We start from the raw sequence: 15,868 nt of genomic DNA, 5'->3' as shown, positions 1-15,868 counted from the left end.
GTGTTTGGGTGTGTGCGTCTACATATATGTATATATATGGCTTAACATATGAGGTGTAATGTTTTGCAATTTTTATTTCTTTTTTAAACATAGGATAAAGATTGGACAATTAATTAATAAGATAAACAAGGATAAAAATTACTATTTACGTTTAAATTATTTTGTAAAAATGAATTTTTAAATTATTTTTTGAGCAATTATTAAAAGTTTAAATTTTATAAAATTTAATTTTTTGTATGATACAATATTTTAATTTTATTCGAATATATTATTCATTGTTCATATTAAAATTATCATAATATACTTAATTATAATCAATATAACTTTTGGAGATAGAGATAATGTACAATAGAATATATTTTAAAAATCTTTAAAATAAACAGTCGATTTAAAATATTGAATGAAATCATCAATATAAATTTCATAATTATATGTATACACACAGGCATACCTATTACCTATTTGAACCTCAAATGTCTCAACCTTTTGATCCGTGGTGACACACTAAAATTGTGATTCAACTACTTATAAAAAAAAAAATACTTTGTTACTTGACAATTGAATCCGATTTTGACTATTATTTTCATATCCGTAATAGTGCGAAAAGAAGGCCTGGCTCCAAGTTGTTCAAAAATAGTGATAGTGGCGTTGAGTTTCTCGACCCTTTGACTTAGGATTAGTCAGTTCATGATTTAATTTATTATTTTTAATAATTATCCTCCTTAAATTTCAATTTATATTTTAGTTATAAATATTTATGTTCATAATTTTATTATATCAAATAAACATAGTTATAAAATAACAAATTTTATAAATGAATAAACCCCATGTTTCTTTATTGTATATGAAATTTAATAACATTAATATATTTTAATAGCATGGGATAATTTTAATATTTCAAATTACAAAACTTTATTTTGTTATCTTACCACAATTAAATTAATTGACATATACGTTTTGACTTTTGTAGAAAATTTAGCTATATTGTCTGCTAATTAAATTTCTACAAAAGGTATTGAAGACACTGTAATGGAGCCGAGAATTCCATTTAAAAAGAAAAAAAAATCATATTTTGTATATGGACAGCAACCATCAGGGTTTATTTAAAGTTGTTAGTTCAAGCCAAAGTGGAAAGTACTCTTCTTCAACGACCAACATTGTCTACAAGTTTTGAATTTTAATAATTTGTAACTAAAATTTGTATATTTTAGTATTAATGTTTAGGCTTTTTGTAATATTTATATTGAATATATTTTAATGTATTTGCAATACATTAATTCAATTCATGTTTATATGAAGTTGTACATTTTTTAATGAATAGTAATATTATATAATTGTTTAATATTCCTTCAATGCATCACACGGATAACATACTAAGTTTCATTGTACATTGTTGCTTTTAGGTTTAGTAGTCCAATTGGATTAAATTAAAATATTAATATATAACTACTAACATTGTTTATCATGGAGTTTATCCAAGTGGTAACATACTAAGTTATAACTACTAACATTGTTTATCATAGAGTTTTTAATAATGTGTAATATTCAATTTACTTTTTATTAATTAATAATAAGTTTTGGTTTTTAATTTAAATTTTAAATTCATGTTTCTATTTCTTAAATTTATCATAAAGAACTTAAAGTAATAATAATAATAATAATAATCTCAATGTAACACAACAATATTTCTAATTTTTAGTACGTGCATGCCGGAGAAAACGTAAGAGAACGATGGGTGGATGCGAGCAGAGAGATTGAGAGAGTGAGAGGTGACAAGGGTGAACGGTGTCATTGCATAGAGGCTAGAGGGTAAGAGATAGAGTAAAATAGAATTCTAGAAAACAGAAAACCAAAAGTGAGTATATACCCAGCCTCTGGAGTTTTTTTTTTTTTTTTTTTTTTTTTTTTTTGGTTGGAAACAAATGGCCTTTGGACTCTGACGTTGGTATTATCTACCATCATTATTTCATGAACCATGGTCTACACATTTGTTTGAACCATAAATAAAGAGTACATTTTGCATATAATAAAAGTATCTATGCAATGACTCTCAACAAAAGTTAAGGACAGACACGGTTGACTGTTGAATTGATTTTAAAGAAACCAATTTTTGTCCATGGTCAATTATATGTGGCTGCATCAAGACCACACGACCTCAAAATTGTATTTTACGATGAATCAAAAAAATATTTGTACTTCTATTACTGTAGTTTGCAAATAGGTTTTTAATTAATAATATTATATTTTCGTATTCTTATTTTACAACAATACTTCATTTTAATTTATATAATGTTAGTCGTGCATCTTTAATCATAATCAAATGTATGTAGTCGTCTTAACAGTAAGTAATCCTAGGAGATTAAAAATTTTGATATGTGAGGATAATTTACCATCTGTATGTACGACTAAAAATGTCGTTTACAAAAAAGTTTTCAATTTTGATACAATTGAAATTGTAATCGCTTTTCATTAATTATTTCATATACAATTATACTCTTTTTTTTTACACAACTTTTAATCTTTAGCCTACATTATATGCCCGTGCATCACACGGGTGCAACTACTAGTATTTATTATGTCAAGCTAGAAATCAACCTTTCAAATTTTATAATTCAATAATGAAAAAATATTGATCAACCCATAGCACATTTTATAAAATATATTTAATGACGTTGAGATGAGATAGATAATGAGTATACCGTTAAATTATTTATTCACTCTTTATTATTATTATTTTAAAATTTTTTTATGACAGATAAACATTTAAATGCTAAAAATACATATACAATTCTATTTAAATAGTAAATGCTCAAAAAGCGGTATGTTATTCATATTAGTATAGGTTGACACTAAATTAAGGCCATTTGAATATTTAATCATATTGTGAGGTAAAAAAATTCATTATTATTTTAAAATTCAAAATCTTAATTGCATTATTTTAAAAAATATTTAGGAATTTATTTGTCATTTATCAAGGAAAAAAAATATTAAAATTCAATATGAGGACACACAGTGACGTTATCTAGGGGTTAATGAGCGATCGTCCAAAACCCTAGCGGCCCAATCCGACTTCCGAACTTCACGAAGAACACAATTCTGCTCAAGAATGAGAAACCACTGGCGATTGCTTCTTCTTCTCCGATCATCTCAACAGCACATTTCCAGAAGCATATATCACTCTCACTCAAGCTTGCAGGTACAGAACTCTTTCCGTTGCTTTTCTTCTTCATTCCTCCACTCCCGTGCACATCACTTAGCTCCTCCCCGAATCTGTAACTCCTTCCGTTGTTTCTCCACCTCTGACCTCGCCGTCGATCACAAAGACCCGTCGGATCAAGTTACTGTTCTGTATGATATATTTTCTAATGCGGACAAAAGCAGTGAGGATATTCGGGTTGATTTAGAGTCAAATGGTGTTGGTATTAGTCATGACTTGGTGCTTAGGGTTTTGCGGAATCAGGAATTTGCGCCTGAGTCGGCAAGAAGGTTTTTTGACTGGGTTTCAGAGAATGAGAGTGAGAGGTTGAGCTCAAAAGCGTATAATCTAATGTTGGGAATACTAGTTAATAGCGGCAATGTGAAGGAGTTCTGGGAAATGGTTGATGCTATGAAGAAGAAAGGGTATGGAGTGTCTAAAGGTGCATTTGCTAGGGCTTTGGGGAAATTTGAGAAGGAAGGGTTAAGTGGTGATGTACAGAAGTTAAATCAGTTGTATGCTTCTGGCTCCACAGATAATTCCATTGAGAAGGTTTGTAAGATTATCCGCCAAAATGTTTGGGATGATAATGTGGAAAAGCAGTTGAAGGATATCAACTATACTAGTGATTTGGTTTCAATGGTACTGGCTAATCTTCAAAATGAAACTAGTAAGGCATTGATATTTTTTAGGTGGATTGGAGAGAGTGGTTTGCTTAAACATGATGAGCGGACATTTAATGCTATGGCGAGAGTTTTGGGTAGGGAGGACTCAACTGAGAAGTTTTGGAGGGTTATAGGTGAACTGCGAGATGCTGGGTACGAAATGGAGAGGGGGACATATGTTGAAGTCTTGGAACACTTTGTTAAGAGGAAAATGATTAAAGAAGCTGTTGAACTCTATGAGTTTGCAATGGCTGGTGCAAATAAGCCATCATTGCATGATTGTACTCTTCTTTTGAAGAAAATAGTTGTTAGTAAGGAGCTTGATTTGGATTTGTTCTCAAAAGTTGTGAGGGTTTTCACAGAAAGTGGGAATTTGTTGACAAATAACACCCTTGATGCTGTTCTGAAGTCATTGACCAGTGTGGCAAGATGGGAGGAATGCAATAACATCTTGAAAGCATTGGAAAAATTTGGTCTCTCACCTAATGGGTCTCAACAGAGTAAGATTGCATATCATCTTAGTTCGTGTGGAAAGACTGATGAGGTAACTCAGTTTGTGACTAATATGGATGCATCAGGTTCCAGTCTGAATTACAAAACATGGGTATCTTTAGTAGATGGATACTGTGCAGCTGGTGATCTAAGTAAAGCCTCTGATACTCTTGAAAAAATGATTGGAAAAGAGGGGCCTTCTCATGCTGGGTGTGCTTTAGAATTGTTGGTGTCAGCATACTGTCGCAAGAAGAGAACTAATGATGCACTCACACTTGTTAAGAATATGGTCAGTGAGAAAGATTTACGTCCTTGGCAAAGCACATATAAGTTATTAGTAGGAAAGCTCTTGGTTGGTAGACAATTTTCGAAAGCTCTAGATGTTCTGCACATGATGAAAGATCACGGGTACCCACCTTGCCTCGATCCATTCATCAAGTATCTCTCCGAGAACGGCAGTGCTGATGATGCTATTGCGTTTTCAGAAGCAATGACAGTGAAGAGATTTCCATCAACATCAGTAATTCTCCGTCTATTTGAAGCATATTTTAAAGCAGGCCGGCAGAGTGCAGCGCAAGACTTTCTTGCCAAATGTCCAAAATACATACGTGACAATGCTGATGTTTTAGAGCTGTTTTATTCCATGAAACATGAAAAAGCAGCAACCACCCAAATCTCTGCTGCTTAATATTTAAACAGATTTTTCGTCGAATGTATTTTGTCACTAAAATGCAGTAGGGCATTTTTTAAAATTTAGATATTAAGAACATTTCCTATCAGTTTCAATTTGGTTTCTTGCTCGAATCTTGATTAGCTTGACTTTATCTGTAATAAGATCTTTGAGAAATTTTGTTCATCTTATGCTTCATTTGTTCCATCTAGCTTTCTTGACTGGAAAACAAATGAGAAGGTTTATTGTTCTTCTACAGTTGTATTTGCATTTCTGCTAATATGCTGAATTAGCTGTATAAGATGGTGTTTATTACACCAAATTGTAAATTAGACTAGCCAGAGTAATCAGTTCTTTGGCTTGTTATCAGTTGAACAATTTTTTTTTTTTTTAATCTAAGTTCTGATTGCATTGAGTATCTTTCTACACTTCTTTTGCACATTAACTTGAGAGACTTGCATTGTTGAGGTTGTGCTTTTCAGTTTTCACCATTTTGAGCTCACTGCATTTAGAAGTATCCATTGTGACTAAAACACAACAGAACCTGTAAATGTGGGGATGAATGAAGGGCAATGTTTGTTTGTTTGTGTGGAACATCCATGTTATGAGAAAACTGGGAAGGTTGTGTTGGGCTTGCATTGTGTTCAGGGCCTTTGGCCCAGTATGCTTGTTTACAAAAGCCTTTCAAAGGTTCCTCAATCTGGCTATCTGATCTAGAGAAAGATCTAAAGCTGGCACTGCACAACTTGGTCAATCTACTGTGAACTTTGTTATCTCCTGTAATGATGTGTTTCCCATTCTTTTTCTCTTGTTTATCTGTTTGGCATGATTGTTTTACTGCAGATAACTTAGTGATGTGGCTTTAATAATGTGTGTAGGTTTTTGGCCTGACAGGCAAAGAAAATGACACATCATTTAGCCTTCTAGACATATAATCTTGTTATGGACCTCATTGACAATATATATATATATATATGTGTTTGTGTATGTATGAATTGGATCATATGAGAACAAGTCCTTAGAAGAAAATTAAGAATTAATCTCAACCTTACATTTGAAAAAATTAGATGGACTAGATCAGATTAAAAAAAAACGTGGTGGCATTTTCATAATTATCACCAACTTTACTATGCAAACTTTAACACTGAAATTTGCACTTTTTAGAATTTTCGAGGTTTGCACATCTAGTATTAGAAGAGTGCGCTTGCAAAAATGTGAAATTGTTAGGGTTTCGATTTTATAGTTTATGACTGAGTTTTTTTGTTTTATTTAGTTTAGTTTTTACTGCTTAGGGTCTATCATTTATGGTTTAGATTTAAAATTTATATTTTTCATTTATTTTTTAAAATTTATCTAGGTTTTCATATTTAGTTGTTACATATTGCATATTTAAGTGTTCAAATTTGAATATTTATTTATTTCTTTATATATTGCGTACAATATTATGTATCTCTACCACTATGAAACTAATTCGAATTTAGTACTAAAAAAGATGATCCTTTAGTTTATTTATCAACTGCCCCAAACAGTAATAGTCCATTTACCAATTGCCTCAAACGATAATAATTTGTTTACTAACCGTCCCAAACAATAATAGTTCGTTTACCAACTGCCCAAAACGGTAGTAGCATGTTTATCAATTGCCCCAAACGGTAATAGTCCATTTAGTCGTTTACCAACTGCCCAAAACGGTAATAGCATGTTTAGCAATTGCCCCAAACGGTAATAGTTCGTTTAATCGTTTACCAACTGCCCCCAAATAGTAATAGTTCATTTACCAACTGCCCAAACGGTAATATTTTACGGTAATAGTCCGTTTACCAACTACCCTAAAGAATAGTAGTCCGTTTACCAATTATCCAAAGTGTAAGGTTATTGTCACCATTGTTTTACCTCCACAAGTGCTTGCACTCCTCTTCAAAAAAAGGGATTTTTTTTTGGTTAGAAGCTTTCCCTTGGAGGGTTAGCAGATTGCAGATTGATAGCAAGGAATGTGGGTGTGGGTTGGCTACTTGGTTGAATGAATGAGACATTTCAATGAGCAAAACAGGGCGAACGTGATGGTGCATTGCAAAAATCCTTAATGGGTTTTGTTCTTATTCTTGGATTCATTCGAATGTAAGCACACACAAAACAGAGATTGGTTGCAGTACACACATAAACAAGAGCACTGCAAATTTCTGTTGGTGGCTTCTGTTTGTCATATTTATATCTCTGTGACTAAAGTGTTGCAGACAACTGGTGTTCTTATGTCGGAAGAGACAAATTTGCCATGAACTCGTGATGATTAGTACCTCTTACCATGGGAGTACTCAGTACTCTGCCATATACCTGCATATCTTTTTTTTGGTGAAAAGCAGTGTGTGTGATATCTACAATAGGGGACCAAAGTTCTAAGTGTGGAATCCGGTTTCATTACTTGACCTAACGTTATACTTGTTCCACCCTTTGAAAAATAGTGTGCTGGGTTTATGCGGAATTTGTATATAAATTCCGATTGAAACCACATAGAATTTTATTTTTAAAACACACTTCAACAACCACCACTTACCGGATTTCGAGCAACCAGTCCGATTGTCAGAATTTTCTCATTTCTCAATGCCCTAGTGGCATGACTTGTGGTGCGAGAGTATCAAGTCCACACAACAGAGTAATAGAGATAGTATGAAATTGATTGGAGGTGACAATATTCATTATTTGACTCAACATTTTACGTGCTCCGCTTGTCTCCACCCCTTGAAATGTAGTGATTGCGTCCGGTTTTATGCAGAATTTGTATATAAATTCTTACAGAAACCCAGGATGAATTTTATTTTTAAAATTCACTCCCAATTCACCACTTACGTATTGGACTTCAAGCAGCTCCGATTACTAGAATTTTCATCATCTAACAAAAGATTAATAAGGATAACAATAGAACAGGAGCGACAACATCTATCACTTGACCCACCCCTATAGTTGCTCTACCTCCACTCCTCAACAAGTAATGAGTGAATTGAATCCTATACGGGGTTATATATAAAACTCAATCTAAATTCACAATAGATTTTATTTTTAAAACCCATATCAATCTACCATTTGCTATCATTTAAAAAAATCTAACCCACGCAATTCAAATTTGGAATAATATTACAAACGAATTACAATTCTCATAATACAACTTACCTATTCAAAAGTCTCATGTAACTAATATGTCCTTTTCAAATATAAAAGAAGTGATGTATGGGCTTATAAAATGGGGAAGAAAACATTTGGAACCCTACCAAGATTTAATCCCAATCTTGGATTCTCCAAATCTTGATTTGGAGCTTAATGGTCCCACTAAAGAAGGTGCCTTTATTTGGTTTCTGGTTCTTAGCGAAGAACTAGAAAGAGGGTTCCAAGCTGTGTTTATAACTCATTTCAATTCACAAGGCTAAAACCACCCAACTTTTTGTCATTTTCCTAACATCAATCTGCTCACTCTTTTTCTTCTTGTTTTTTTAAATCAAGTTCTCCTCCCTAGTTGTATCTTTTTGTGATTGGCTGTGTATATTCATTTTCTTTGTGAATAATCGTCATTTGGACTGTCTTTTTTGTTCATTTTTAACAACTCACTCATAGAATACTTATAAAATTTTATCATATTTTATATTGTATTGCTACATAACATAAATTTCAAGCCATTGGATTAAATAAGGCATGATTAAGTCCTTAGAACTTGGTCAATCTCAATACACATATCTTAGTGAGGTGCATTTAAATTTGTTTAAATTACCTTTAAAGTTTTAATATGTTATCAACTTAAAACTTACAACGTGGTAACCATCTCTGTTTACAAATTGATAACTATTATTACAACTTACAGTACATTAATCATATTTTCAAAGTTAATCAAATGATTCCTGTGACATGTCTACTATTTGATTAATACCAAACTACTATCCAACTATCATCATTAGATACATTACAATTTATGTGATGCAAGACTAGCTCAATTTACAATTAAGACATATCACCTATCACGAAAAATAGAAGTGGATGGCATGTCTTAGTATCCCTATCTAACTATTATATGCTTTTACGTTTTACGTCATTGCTTAATGAACTAATTATCTACACAATACTCTATTCTCAAAGCAGTTGTATTTTCTTTGGCATACATTTTACAATACATTTACTTTAACTATATTATCACAATTAAATGCTTACCATTACGCCAAAAATTATAATTAGTAAAAAAACCATAACTTTATTTTCTTATATTTATATAACTACCAACAGTACTATATTTCAATAATAGAATATTATATTTACCTCCTTCAAATTTCTGCTCAACATATATATTGAGTGTGTGTGTGTGTGTTTTTTTTTTTGAGGGGGTCAATTCTTGACTCATAATTTCATCTATCACATTAAAATTTCAAGTTAAAGATGCTAAAAAATAAAGAAAAAAAAGAAAGGGGCAAGAAGAAAGAAATTATTTTGTCTACCCAATGAACATAGAGATCTGTCATGATGTAGGGAAAGAGAGAAAGGCGTGAAGGTGGCAGCCTTTGCTTTTTAAAGCCACTTTTATTTTTTTCTTTAATATGAGTGTGCCTTTGCCTTTTCATAATTTCATCTGATTAAATTCTCCTACCACAAAACTCAAATCAAAGCTACCGCCCAATTATTCCATCTTATTATTTATTATTTTAGTTTTTTTTTTTCAAATATCAAATCTTAATCAAACAAACTTTTTTTTCAATGTATTTCCTTTGAGGAAGATTTGAGTTCAAGAAACTTGGGAATGTAAATACGATAATTAGTATAGTTTCTCACAAATAAAGACTAATTAAAACTCAAGCCTGAAAAAGTATATGAGTCCAGAATTCAAACCTGTTTTTAAATAGAATTGGGTGAAACTGGATGAATTAATTTCTAAATCTAAATATTAATACAATAAAAAAAAAAGAAGAAATTGATAGTAATTATTTGAACACTATAATAGCCAACTAAGATTCCACTATCATGGCAAATTGGCTAAGGTCTTTGGTCATGGGACAGAGTGGGTGACCAAAACCCAAAACACCAATCATCAATCTCCACTTAATTTTTTTTTATTAAAACCTTGAGATTCTAACATTCTCTTATGGTTTAATTGGTTTTGCTTAAAGAAAGATTAAATTTTTGGGGTTTTCTTGAATGGCCAAACTCAGGGAATGTTGGATTCCTTTCTTGTGTCCCTTCCATAGCAAATCCAACCCCTACTCCACTAGATACATGTCTTGCATGTGTTTATATCTGTATCTCACACACATATAAGGTGATGTTTCAATTAGAATTCATTCTTCAGTGAAAATCTATGAACTTATAAATGAATGTATATAATCTTCTATATGAAGGCACTCAATTTAATATTCCATGTACACAGTGCACACAATCTGTGCAATCTATGCTGAAGTAGTTTGTGTGCATCGATGTAGTAGATTGTGTGCATTCTTTTTGGTTCTCACGTTTTCACTTAAGAAATGGTTCTCATTTGATTACTAATATACTTATATTCCAGGGAGGTTTTAGATAAGAACATGCTATTATGTAAAAAGTGATGACTGATCTAATACATCTTAGATAATAGTTGAGAATTGCTGAAAAATAAGAAAAAAAAATGAGATGTCAGTTGTATGAATATTGCATATTTAAAAGTTTGCAATAATTATAAAATTGACTCCACATTTTTTACTAAAATCTTCGATCATGGATGAACTCTAATAGGTAATCGTGATAAGTCTTCACTTGTTATAGGAGGATCATGTTCTCATTTGAACCTCATTCTCTCATGGGAGAGTTAAAAAAATGCCCCTACATAAAAAGTGAGGAGTGATCTAATTCATGCTATATGCATATAACAAGGAGTTAAAATTTTAACTCCACTAAAATTGCATACCATTTATATATGCTGCATTTATGCACTAAACCCCAGAAAATGTTTGATTATATAAACCATAAAAATGGTTGCATAAATTGCTGATTTTGGTGCATGATAATGAGAGGATTACATATATCTTAATCAGTAAGATTGCTACTGAACATGTGACCTGTAAATAGGTTTTGTTGTTATTATGTGTAGCCACAACACCAATGTTGATTTTTTGTCTGGACTCTTGATCAATAGCTTTTAATTTGATTTCTTGGAAGAATAACAAAAGAATCATTTTTTGTTTATATGCTTATGTATATTGTATATACATGAGATACCCTTTCTCTCCATGATTTTTAGTACCAAGAAAATCTTAACATCTTATTAGCTTTACAAACATGAAACATACATCTTATTAGCACTATAAACAGAACCACCTATTGATCTTATTGGTTTGAACCGATTAACTATGTTAACCTAGACTGATTTAACTCATTGTGATCATTTGTCAACTAGGGTTACAAAATAGGGTCTGCCCGGTGCACACCTCTTCAGTCAAAAAACATACGAAAGATAAATGCATCCATGTTTAGAAATTATCCATTTTTGTATAGAAAGATAAATGGAGAACTTGTTTACTTATTCATTTCTTTAATTTGAAAAATGGGATAGAGAAAAAAAAATAGAGAATTAAAGTATAAATGCTTTTCTTTTATAGTATTTATCTGAGCTATGGAAATAAATTTAAAAAATTGGGGTAATAAAAATGGAAAATAAAAGAAGTTTGAGATATACAACAATAACGTATACTTACTTTGCTTTACAAGCCTTTTTGCCACGGTGAGAGGCGTGCTGGTGCTCTTTACACAAGAAAGAATTGCTTTCTCTACTTTAGGGTCTGACAGAGACAACAGTAAAATGAAGTTTCTGAGAGACATAATAGAATCCTAAACAATTGAGTTTTCATCACTGTTAGATTATTACCCTTTACCCCAAGAAACTCATTTGAGGTAGTAGGGTGGGCAGTTCTAGCTAGCTTCTTCAAGGCTTTGGCTGCTCTGCTCTGCTAGCTGCAATTACTATTGAGTGGAAATGATGAGAGAAATAAAGGGTGTATTCTGGTCTGTGTTATTTCTCTGTGTCCTTGCCTCTGCAGCTGCTCTGCTATCCCCTAAAGGTGTAAACTTTGAAGGTATTGTATAAATTTCCAGTTCATATATCTTCACAAACAATGTCTCTGATGGATATTTTGGCTTCTGAAAATTTTGATTTTTTTTTTTTTTAAAATTTAGTGCAAGCTTTAATGGGCATAAAGGCTTCTCTGAAAGATCCTCATGGGGTTCTTGATAACTGGGATGGGGATGCTGTTGATCCTTGTAGCTGGTCCATGGTCACCTGCTCTCCAGATGGTTTTGTTGTTGGGCTGTAAGTTAATCATTCAAAGAAAACCCATATTTTTCTCTGCAATTTTAATGATTGAAATGTTGTCTAGATTGATAGATTCTTGCATGTTTTAGTAGAAAAGATGTATAAAATGAGAGTGGTGATGGGGTTTGTTGTGCAGAGGAACTCCCAGTCAGAACCTATCTGGGCTGCTGTCTCCAAGCATTGGCAATTTGACAAACCTGCAGATCATGTTAGTGCTAATTTCTGAAATACTTTGCAAATATTTAAGATTATTTAAATTTTAAATGCTTCTTTTAGTCTTTTAGCTAGTCTGGTGTTAATAAGTAATGTGATTGACAGACTCTTACAGAACAACAACATAACAGGACCAATCCCGGTTGAGATCGAACGCCTTTCTAGTCTGCAAACACTTGATCTTTCGAATAATCTCTTCACTGGAAAGATCCCTCCTACTTTGGGCAGGTTGAAGAGCCTCAAGTACATGTAAGCATTGAAGTTCGATTATGGAATAAAGTTTCAGAAAGTCGAGATCGCATTATAGTGTAGTTTTTCGTTTTCAAATGTCTGCAATTCAGTTTTCTTAACTCATTTGCCTGTATCAGGAGGTTCAACAACAATAGTCTAACCGGAGAAATTCCAGTGTCATTGACCAACATGACTCAGCTCTCTCTCGTGTAAATCTCCCACCCCTAGAACACAATATGCTCATTCTCTTATCATTTTCTGATCTGATGGGAATATATATGCATTGGTTGAATATTCTGAATTTCTTGTTCTTGAATTCAGGGACTTGTCAAACAATAACTTGAGTGGACCTGTGCCAAGATTTCCTTCAAGGACATTCAAGTAAGCTTAGCTTATAGTATTTGGCTTAAAGATTTAGTTTATGCATACTTTTTTCGTCGTTGAGCTTGCCTTTCACTCTCGTCCTGGTAATTGCAGCATCGTTGGAAATCCTCTGATATGCGCCACAGGCTCTGAACCATACTGCAATGGGATGGCACTCCTACCTATCTCAATGCCATTGAACACTTCTCAAAGTATGGATTTTTACGTTTTCTCGTTCCATACCCATGTATATATATTATGTTCTTAAACAACTTACTGTACTCTCAAACTTCGGTATATGTTCGAGTTGTGGTTAACCTGATATTACTATCATCAGCCACTCCACCTTCGGGGGAACAGAAAAATCACAAGCTTGCCATTGTATTTGGTTCGAGCCTCGGGTGTACCTGTATACTAATCCTTGGAATTGGGCTGTTTCTATGGTCGAGGCGAAGGCAGGAGCAGCAAATGTTGTATGATGGTAGGGGTAATGTACACCGAAATTCTAGTTAATGACATGATTGTTGTTGAGTATAAATAATATATAAACATAAATGTGCAGTCCAACTATCAGCTTAGGTTTGCTTCAATTTGGTATCAGAGGGTTCGAGACTATGGTCCGATTGGAATATTTCTTGTTTGTGACATAAATGTGTGTCTGTGACATTCAGTGGACTGATTGGAATATTTCTTGTTTGAAACTTTAGGCCGAGATCTCGAAGAAGTTTCCCTGGGGAACCTGAGAAGATTTCAATTCAAGGAACTTCAGATTGCAACCAACAACTTCAGTGGCAAAAACATTCTGGGGAAAGGCGGATTTGGGAATGTCTACAAAGGCCATCTCTCAGATGGAACTGCTGTGGCTGTCAAGAGGCTAAAAGACGGGAGTGCCATTGGGGGCGAGAGGCAATTCCAGACGGAAGTTGAGATGATTAGCTTAGCTGTGCACCGCAATCTTCTTAGGCTATACGGGTTCTGCATGACAGCAACAGAAAAGCTTTTGGTTTATCCCTACATGTCAAATGGAAGTGTTGCTTCTCGTCTCAAAGGTACTAAAAATTTTTCCTTGTGAATATCCATTTTTGGGGTGTTTCTGAGTTAATTGGTCTTTCTTTGACAGTGAAACCGGTGTTGGACTGGGGCACGAGGAAGCGGATTTCCATAGGGGCAGCACGAGGACTGCTGTATCTCCACGAGCAGTGTGACCCGAAGATAATTCACCGAGATGTGAAGGCTGCAAATATACTGCTTGATGAGTCTTGTGAGGCAGTCGTGGGCGATTTTGGCCTGGCAAAACTTTTGGATCATCAGGATTCTCATGTCACAACAGCTGTACGAGGGACTGTCGGGCATATTGCCCCCGAATATCTATCAACAGGCCAATCCTCCGAGAAAACAGATGTTTTTGGATTCGGGATCCTGCTCCTTGAACTGATCACAGGCATGAGAGCTATAGAATTTGGCAAAGCTGCAAACCAGAAAGGAGCAATGCTTGACTGGGTAAGTACACACTTCTCTTTTTTTTTTTTTTTTTTGAGTACTACTGATTCTGTTACAATGTAGTATCTGTACACACTTCTCTTTGTTTGTATATATATTCTGAAAACCGAAGAAAGTTTGCTCAAAGATATTGCAAATTCTCATGCTCAATTGCTCACTACTTCACTTAACAATGCTGAATCTATCATTGTACTATATATAAACTAGGTTAAGAAGATTCACCAAGAGAAGAAACTCGATGCACTTGTTGACAAGGATTTGAAAGACAAGTATGATCAAATCGAGCTCGAGGAAATGGTTCAAGTTGCTTTGCTATGCACACAATACCTTCCAGGCCACAGGCCGAAGATGTCTGAAGTTGTTCGAATGCTGGAAGGCGACGGGCTTGCAGAGAGGTGGGAAGCGTCCCAGAAAACCGAACAGCCTAACCACAAGTACGGAGCACATGCGCTCTCGTCTTCAGAACGATTTTCAGATCTCACCGATGACTCTTCAGTGCTTGCACAAGCCATAGAGCTGTCTGGTCCAAGGTGAGCTGAAATGTGAGTTTAGTACATAGCACAGAATTGGGTTTGTACAAGGCAAAGTATATATGGCCCAAGGTTTCTGCCTAGATTTTGTGGTGTATAGCAGTGGAACATCAAGGGTTCAAAGAGCTTTTGGTGTAGTTTCTTGATGGTGAGAACTCTCTGGTCTCAACATGAATGGGGGGAGTTTTAGTAGAGGGCAGTCTTTGAAACCCATTGTAAAACTTTGCAAGAGAGCACAAAGGGAAAAGGCCATTTTGTTTTCACTTTTCAATGAGATGATAACAAAGTTAAGATGTGCCAAAGTGTTCAAGGCTAGCTAATGTATATGTATGAAGAGTTGGTAGATTAGATTTATGTATATATGTATGTGGCTGGATGGGTTCAATTCTTTCGGTCTCGAGTTACTTTTTAGATTGATAAATTTGTTAGATTGATAAACTTAATTCATGTGGTTTTATTACTTTTATATAGCTAGACATGAGATATAAGCTTCTATTATCCTAGCGCGTGCAAAAACACCCAAATGGTTGAAATGTGCTTGAATAACACCCAAATGGTTGATTATGTTCCAACTAATTAACTACTCGCATGCCAATTGCGGGCTTGTCCCATGCCCTTGTCAATCTGTTGCATGTCCTAGGTTGATTGAGCCCTTGAGCTACAAGTCTTGCTTAGTTGCGTCGTACCGCACACCCTAAA

At 33.9% G+C, this 15,868-nt stretch overlaps 2 protein-coding genes across 3 annotated transcripts; both read left to right on the top strand.

The window, feature by feature from the left end:
• Positions 1-3,040: 3,040 nt before the first annotated feature.
• On the top strand, positions 3,041-5,279 carry LOC116019321 (pentatricopeptide repeat-containing protein At3g02490, mitochondrial). Its single transcript, XM_031259476.1, has one exon. It carries the CDS (start codon positions 3,107-3,109, stop codon positions 5,039-5,041), a length of 1,935 nt encoding a protein of 644 aa, XP_031115336.1. The 5' UTR covers positions 3,041-3,106; the 3' UTR covers positions 5,042-5,279.
• Positions 5,280-11,771: 6,492 nt separating this feature from the next.
• On the top strand, positions 11,772-15,612 carry LOC116019322 (protein NSP-INTERACTING KINASE 1-like). Of its 2 annotated transcripts, none has more exons than XM_031259477.1 (11): positions 11,772-12,096; positions 12,197-12,329; positions 12,469-12,540; positions 12,651-12,794; positions 12,914-12,985; positions 13,098-13,157; positions 13,254-13,351; positions 13,477-13,626; positions 13,847-14,188; positions 14,260-14,639; positions 14,847-15,612. In XM_031259477.1, exons 1-11 carry the CDS (start codon positions 11,997-11,999, stop codon positions 15,171-15,173), a joined length of 1,878 nt encoding a protein of 625 aa, XP_031115337.1. In that variant the 5' UTR covers positions 11,772-11,996; the 3' UTR covers positions 15,174-15,612. The 2 variants fall into 2 exon arrangements, with proteins under 2 accessions (XP_031115337.1, XP_031115338.1); XM_031259478.1 differs by having other exon boundaries at positions 11,774-12,096; positions 13,477-13,620.
• The last annotated feature ends 256 nt before the right edge of the window (positions 15,613-15,868 follow it).

Source organism: Ipomoea triloba, chromosome 5 (assembly GCF_003576645.1).
Source record: "Ipomoea triloba cultivar NCNSP0323 chromosome 5, ASM357664v1".
In the NCBI taxonomy this organism is placed as follows: Eukaryota; Viridiplantae; Streptophyta; class Magnoliopsida; order Solanales; family Convolvulaceae; genus Ipomoea; species Ipomoea triloba.
Note: the sequence above shows the minus strand (reverse complement) of the source record. Positions and strands in the feature narration are given on the sequence as shown.